The sequence below is a fragment of the Buceros rhinoceros genome, unplaced genomic scaffold (assembly GCF_000710305.1).
Source record: "Buceros rhinoceros silvestris isolate BGI_N320 unplaced genomic scaffold, ASM71030v1 scaffold8713, whole genome shotgun sequence".
Lineage (NCBI taxonomy): Eukaryota > Metazoa > Chordata > Aves > Bucerotiformes > Bucerotidae > Buceros > Buceros rhinoceros.
The window spans coordinates 17,278-24,639 of NW_010405330.1; the positions used below are offsets into that span (position 1 = coordinate 17,278).

Below are 7,362 nucleotides of genomic sequence, written 5' to 3' on the forward strand. Positions count from 1 at the left end.
AGCCATTACAGCGTGCTGGCCTTTGGCCCAATGCGTGCAGGCATTTTGGTGCGAGTGCATCCTTCCTTCCCTCCCTCCCCCGCGAGCCTCCAGCCCAGGTTTGCCGTGACCGAGCCAGCAGGTTTGTTTCATCGGTGCCAGGTATTAGTATGAAAGCTCTTTGCTAGGGAGATGTATTTTGGGTGTTTAAGGCAAGTAACTTTTGTTTGGCCACGGGTAAGGAAGAGTCCAAGAAGAGCGCCCATGCCTGCACTCTGACTGGCAAAAAAAGCGTAAAAAGAGAAAAGAAATCTCAAACAGATTTGCCCAGAGGAAGGACTGTGGTATCAGGCTGTCTGGAACCACTCTGAAATCCTTCACCTCTATCATTTTTCTGCTCTGGTGCTGTTTGTCCCATGTCAGCGATGCTCTGGCAGCTGGCACTGGCCTTTCCTTCTAACCATGTGCTGCTCCTCTGAAATCAACGGGCAACTTTCAGAAATGGATTTTTTTAAAAGCAAGAATTTAAAACGAATGCAAATAATTCGGTCACCAAAAGCCTGCCTGGTAGCTGAACCGGTGAAAACTCAGCTGCTGGGAAAGGGCGGGAGGGAAGCAGGGCACTGCATGATGATACTAACAGTGACCAGCAGGGAAATGGTTAATGGTTGAATAATTCAGGGTTAAATGAGGCACTGGTTTTGGGGTTACCCACTGTGGGGAATAGGGCTGGTCACATTTCTGCAGGCCTGCCAGCCTGCTTGGAAACTGGGACATTAATTATCATACCCATTTTCATCCAGTTCAGCCACAGCGGGGCAGAGTTTTTTGTCCCTGGCCATAAGGGTGAGCTTTAAAGAAGGGCAGGGAGGAATTGTTCTGCGGGATCTGGGGCTGGGGGACCACAGCCAGAGGTGAGGCCCAGGCTGAGCTGTGAAGACCCCAGCCCTGAGCACTGTTAATCTTTCCCTGCAGCAGTGCCCGGGAGGATGATGCCAGGACCAGCCCTTTGCTCCCTGCCCACAGCATGAGCGTCTCCACTTCAGGCCAAGCAGTGTCTTTTGTTTGTTTGTTTGTTTGTTTTACCAACCCAGATGCACCTGCTGGGGCTGTGGATCTGGGTCCGGGTCATGCTCAACCTTTCCTGTTGTTTTTCCAGGTGCAACAGTGAGGTTTGCCAATGCCGAGCACAACTCGTGGTTCAACCCCATGCTCTGGCAGGCTGTGTCTCCTGTCGGGGAGCTCGAGTCAAGTGGGCAAATCTTTTCCGTGGATGAGGAACGCGTCCCGTGTCAGCATGATGATGTTATCTTCCAGCCTGAAACCTCCTTCCGGGTAAACATCGACTCATCGCAGCAAGTAATTCCTCTCCGCAGCATCTCCGTCATGGGCCAGGTAATGTGGGCATGGTAAGAAACTGCCTTGACGCCTCCTCGGCACTATCCAAGTAGGTCAGGAGAGGAAGGACCAGCTGGAGATGGAGGAGCGGCACTGTGCTGGGAGACGAGGCACTCCATGGTGCTGCAGCTCCGTGGGCTGCTGCTGCTGCGGATGGTCTAGAAATGTTTCTCTACTGGTTTGTTACTGTCTCCCTCCCTGCGGTGTGGGAGCACAGGCTGTCTCGCTATTCGCACTGAAAATAAATGGCCAATGTGCACAGGTCAAACCGCCAGCAAATGCCATCTTCTCCAGCACCCACAGGGGCTGACCTTTCCCAGGCACGTGCCCACAACCGCCCTGCTCAGGGACCCTCTGGGGACACCTCCCTCCCACCCCTGACCTTAACATGGCCCGTGGCCCAGCGATCATCTTCCAGCTTTGCTTTGCTTTGCTCTTTAATTGATTGGAGGGGTAATTACAGAAACGCTGGCAGCCTGCTGTGCTTCAGCGCGAGAACCAGGCGCACGATGAGCCCGTCCCTCGCCGGTCGGAGGAGTGAAAGATCACAGGCGCTGCAGCAGTAAACACAGGCTCCTTCCAGGAGAGATGCGGCAGACATTTCATAAGTTATTTATTATTTCTACCACTGCGCTGCCTGGGATCAGCCATTTCGGGGCCAGGCTCTTTGGTTCATAAACTCAGTGTCCAGGTGGGTGCAGGTGAGGCTGGACAAGGCAGCACCCCAGCTGAGCTCCCCACGGGCACGAGCAGAAGTGGATCAGATTAATGCTGGTCCCACTGATTCCTGGGGGCTACCCCACAGCACATCAACCCCCCCAGATTCCGCCCCTCCAGGGACTGCAGCTGTCTGCACCCTGGGGCAGAGGCTGCTGCCGAGTGATGAGATGGAAGGAGAAGATGTTCTTTATTTTTGTGATTATAGCTTATTTCCTAAAATCTGACCTTATGAGCTACTTTGACTCTTTGTAGCCACCCTATTCCTTGCCCTGCGTGGGGTGTTTTCACCCCAGGGCCTGAGAAACCCTCCTGTTGTTCCAGGGCATGGAGAAGCCTCCTGTGGAAGGCAGTGGGTGAGGAAATTGCTGGCAGCATGGCAGGATGAGGCTGGTCAGTCCAGCTCAGCCTTTACTAATGCCAAGCCCACTGAAACGTTCCTGGGTTGAAGGAAAACACCTCAGATCCAGCCCCTTCATCTCTGAAAAACTGATAACTTGAACTCTCTGGGACAGCAGAAAAGAAGAAAGCAGGAAAAACAAAACCAACCCAGACATCTCATGATTTATTTGTGGTCCTTTTTTGTTTGTTTGTTTGTTTTAAACTAGAGAGGGTTTTTCTGTTGGCCCTGTGGAAAAGCCCAAATGGGTATGTTGGCAGGATTTCCCTGCTGCACTCAGTGCCCCACTTGGGGGTGCCCCAAGCTGGCCGTCAGACATGGCACCAGGTGTCCAGGTGGCGTGGCCGGGTGCCTGGGGACAGCACTGGGACCTGGCTGGGGATACTCACCTGCTTTGCTGCTCTTCCCCATGCAGGAGTTCAGCAGCCCTGAGGCCTGGGCCGGCTACCTGCGGGGCCCCTCTGCCCCACTGCAGTTTCATGGCAATGGCACTCTCCAGGTGACGGGCACTGGCTGTCCTGACAAGTCTGGCTGTGCCTGTGGGAACACCCTGGTGAGTCCTCCCACCGCAGTGTAGGGGGTGCCATTGCAATTCGTGGGGCGAGGGACTGATGCTGCCTTGCTCTCCTTCAGGATGGCCACCGCATCTGCACAGCCCTGCGCCGGTCATTGGGCGGGCAGTGCCCACCAGCAGCATGCCGGAGTCCTTTGCAGCCCCTTGGCCACTGCTGCAGGGTCTGTGGTGAGTGGGGGGCACGGCACCCTGGCTCTGCGGGGGAAAGCTGGGTGCGGAGGTGTGCTGCTGGTGGCGGGCTGAAGTTCTACAGCAGCGCTGCTTCCACAGTCCCATCCACATCCCAGCCTCCCAAGGTGTATCGCTGAAGCATCTGGCTTCTGGGAGCCTGTTCTGAGCTCAGCCCTTTGTCCCTGCCTCTGGTTTATCTGTCAGGATGTCACAGCTCGTCAAGCTAATAGGGCTCTGCTGAGTGTATGCAGCTGAAAACACTCAGAGGAAAAGCACCCTTCTCACCATAATGTCGCTTTACAGCAGCAAGTTTGTTTCATTTCATTTAAAATTAAAACATGCAGATTGACAGTGTTCCCCCTGCAATGGGCATTTCTCCATTAATTCACCTGGAAGGCTGCTAAGGGGAATTTTTCATGCACAGTTGTGCCTAGATATTTGGTGTATCATAGCAAGTCCATTAAAACACCACCACATGTTTCTCCAATGTGCTCCTAAAAGCAAAGCTCCTCAAAGCCTTTAGGAGAATTTAGTATTACAAGAAATGCTTACCTGCATTTTTTCCCAGGATGTATTATCTGACTTGGTGACCGCGGTGCAGTGGTACGAGGAGAGCAGGTGGACACCCATCCCCACCTTCCTTCTAAGCCGGGGTAGCACTGCTGAATTGCAGCCTTGCAGCCCCCAAACCAGGTGCATGCAGGGCTTCATGAAGGGACCCATGGGACAAAGCTTGCCAGGGAAAGCTTCTCTCTGGAATACAGCGGAAAATTAAAGCCTTTCCTGAAACCCAGTTGATAAAAAGTCCAGTGCGGGAGGAAGAGGTTTCTTGGGGCAGCACTGTAGGGCTGTGGAGCTGCTGCTTCTGAGCCCAGCCAGACCGAGCTGGCACTGGAGGGTCCCCAGTGTCTTTCGTGTCAATCAGAGCTGCCTGCTGCAACAGCTCTCTGCCTGGGCTCAGTGACAATGTCATGTTTGTCTGTTTTGGGGCTGCAGGTGCTACCATTAGCCTGGATTTCACTCCTGATTTTGACCTGCAGCAGTACCGGGACAGAGTGGTCCAAACCTTGCTGAGCCAGGTACATCAGCCCAGTGAACTGGGCAGGGCCAGTGGAACCACAAGCCGCTTCTGCTGCTGACTCTCGATGCTGGTGGTGCTGTGTGGGGGGCATGAGGTCCCAGCAATGCTGGTGGTTCAGCCTCACTCCCCACCACCCAGCAGGGCTCACCCTCCGCATTTGGCCTCTCAGATGTGCCAACATGCCCTTGGGGCTGGTGCAGCCTCCCTTGCTCCCCACCACAGCCACGCTGCACCCCTCAGTGTGGGGCAGAAACAGCTGCTGGCATCCCAATGGGGAAGGATGCAGGGGGGCTCGCTGGGAAGTATGGTCTAGAAAACACAGGAGGTCACCCAGGAGCTCAGGTCTGGAAAAAATGGGAGATTAGCCCATGTGGCTGGGATCAGGCAAACGTGCAGCAGGGGATCCTGTGGCCTCTGGGAGATGGCTCCCAATGCTGGGCTGCTTTTTCATTCCCCAGTAGGCAAGCACTGGGAGGATAGTAGGCACTGGTCAGCACTCAGATGCACACTCTACAAGGCGTCACTTCGCTCTGCTTCTCGTCGGACACGGCATGACATCCCTTCTCCTGGCTGGGAGCTGCTGGGGGCGGGGAGCGGGGGAAAAGTGTGCTCCAAGTTACACTGGGAGGATCGATATCAGAGTATTGCTCTCTTGATCCTGAGCTGAAAGCCTGCTGCCGGCCCTCCTTATGGCTGCACGTGTCTTAATACAGCATTTCATGGGTGTGCTACATGAAATTGCTTTCTTGGTGCACTCGCCTCTGCAAGGGGATGCTGCGTGGAGGGTGGTGGTGACAGCTTGGAAGGGAGGAGCGGTATGAACCTCTCATTTGGGAAATGCAATGGCGCTGTGCTAACAGGCATGACAGCTCTGTGATGGGGCTCACATGGAGATTTATAGGCGGGCCTTGCATCTATTGTGGCTGTCCATAGAGGTGGCTACTTTCTGCCTACCACTCTCATGGGCTTCACGTGTCTCCTTGTGTTTTGAAAAGCCCAGGTACACTGGCGTGCGGATGGCCATGTCCAAGGTGCGCAAAGCACAGACCTTCCTGGGACTCATACCCCGAAGCTCCACTCCCCTCATCCAAATTGTGCTGATCGATGATGGCGCAGGAGCACAGACAGGCACCACCGCGGAGCAGCTGGCAGCAGCCATCATGGAGGACATAGCGCAGCACGGTAACGCATGGTGCTCCTTGGCACATCCCCTGCGGGTGCACCTAAATCCACTGCTGACCAGAGCTCCCTGTGCCCCACCAGCAGCCCCCATGTCCAGCTGGGTTTTGAATGCCTCCAGGGATACACTCCACAACATCCCCAGGCAACCTGTCCTCATGACTGACCACCTTTGCAGTGAAACATTTTTTTTCTTATATTTAAGTCGAATTACCACATTTCGACTTGTGCCCTGTCACTGGGCTTCGCAGAGAAGAGCCTGGCTCAGTATTCCTGCATTCCTGTCTCATTGGGGCAGAGAGGAGTGGAAGGGTCACCTCCCTTGACTTGCTGGCAACCCTCCTCATGCAGCCCAGGATACCATTGTCCTTCCATGCGATGTCTGGCCATGGTCAGCTTGGTGTCCACCAGGACCCCCAGGCCCTCTCTGCAGAGCTGCTTTCCAAACAAACAGATCACTGCAGGTGGAGGCAGCCAATGCTGATGAGCATGTATGTCACATCCAGGGGACCTGGTGGTTGTTGTGTGGGTAGCAAGTCCACATGGGCTTGTTCCAGTTGAGCCTACTCAGCTGAGCATTCTAGCTCCAGTCCTCAGGGAAAGGTGATGAAGCTGGTGAGCAGTGCCAGACCCAGCTGCAGGCTTCCTCAGCCCTGTGCGAGAGTCAGTGTGGGGCTGTCCAGTCCTCACCCCTATTTCTTCCTGCCCTTTCCCAGGTGAAGGACTTGGCATTTCACAAGGCAAAATGGAAGTGGCCACAGGCAGCACTTTCAGCGGACAAGTGGGGAGCCACACATTGAGGAGAGTCACAGCAGGAACCGTCTTGGGGCTACTCTTCGGTCTCCTGTTCCTTGGTGGGATCCTCCTTCTCTACAGAAAGGGAAAGCTAAGGTAGGAATGGGGCAGTGTATTGCCAGGCTTCTCCTGCTTGGCAGCAGCTGTCACCCTAGGCTGTCCTTCCTGCCTGGTGGCACAGGGGCATGCAGTGCTGCCCAGAGCTTCCACAGTGGTGGGCGAGGCCGAAGTCTTCTATACCCAAAGCTACTGGTTCATAGAATCACAGAATGGTTTAGCTTTGAAGAGACATTTGAAGATCATCTAGTCCCCCTCCCCTGCCATGGTCAGGGACATCTTCAACTAGATGAGGTTGCTTAAAGCCCCATCTAGCCTGGCCTTGAACACTTCCAGTGATGGGGTAGCCAAAACTTCTCTGGGTAACTGTTACAGTCTCACCACCCTCATGCTAAGGAATTTCTTCCTTGTATCTAACCTAAATCTACCTTCTTTTAGTCTAAAACCATTGCCCTCGCTCTTCACAATTTATTGCAGGTGAGGTGGCTGAAAGGCACTTCTGTCCTCTGGGACTGGTACTTGGCTGGGAGGACTTGCTTCTTGGTGCCATGTGGCATGGTATGCTCTGGTGGGAGCGGGGCTGCTGCGGGGCCATTGGAGCTCTGTGCTGCCTGGTCGTGCTGCCTGGGGACATCTCCCGTTCCTCTAACTGTTAGCTTGTAGTCCTGCTGGGGGATGCAGGACTGAAACTGCCAGCTGCTAAATAGAAATGCATCAAAATAATTCAAAGCTCTTGTCCCACAGCTTTGTAGCCATGAAAGGGAGTGACAACATCCAGAAGTAAACGCAGCTTCTGGTGCGTTAGTTTTTCACGCTGTGCAGAGAGCAGAGTGCAGGTCCCCGGGGAGGGACGGAGTGGTGCACGGCACCTGACCTCACGGCGGCTGGGAGCTGGTCAGATATACCCTTTTCCATCACCCGCTCCCCTCACAGCCTGGAGACAGGCTCCGGCAGTGGACAGGGCACCCACTGCAGGCGCCTTTGTGTGTGGGGCAGCCTGGCCAGCCGCTG

The 7,362-nt window shown here is 54.7% G+C and overlaps 1 protein-coding gene across 1 annotated transcript in view; it reads left to right on the forward strand.

Annotated features, from left to right (window-relative positions):
* The window catches only part of AMN (amnion associated transmembrane protein), a 25,079-nt gene that overhangs the window by 13,480 nt on the left and 4,237 nt on the right, over positions 1–7,362 (forward strand). Inside the window, exons 5-10 of the mRNA XM_010133674.1 lie at positions 1,139–1,374; positions 2,910–3,047; positions 3,128–3,236; positions 4,236–4,318; positions 5,316–5,502; positions 6,216–6,390. Coding sequence (XP_010131976.1) covers positions 1,139–1,374; positions 2,910–3,047; positions 3,128–3,236; positions 4,236–4,318; positions 5,316–5,502; positions 6,216–6,390 — 928 coding nt within the window. The remainder of the gene's footprint in view (positions 1–1,138; positions 1,375–2,909; positions 3,048–3,127; positions 3,237–4,235; positions 4,319–5,315; positions 5,503–6,215; positions 6,391–7,362) is intronic.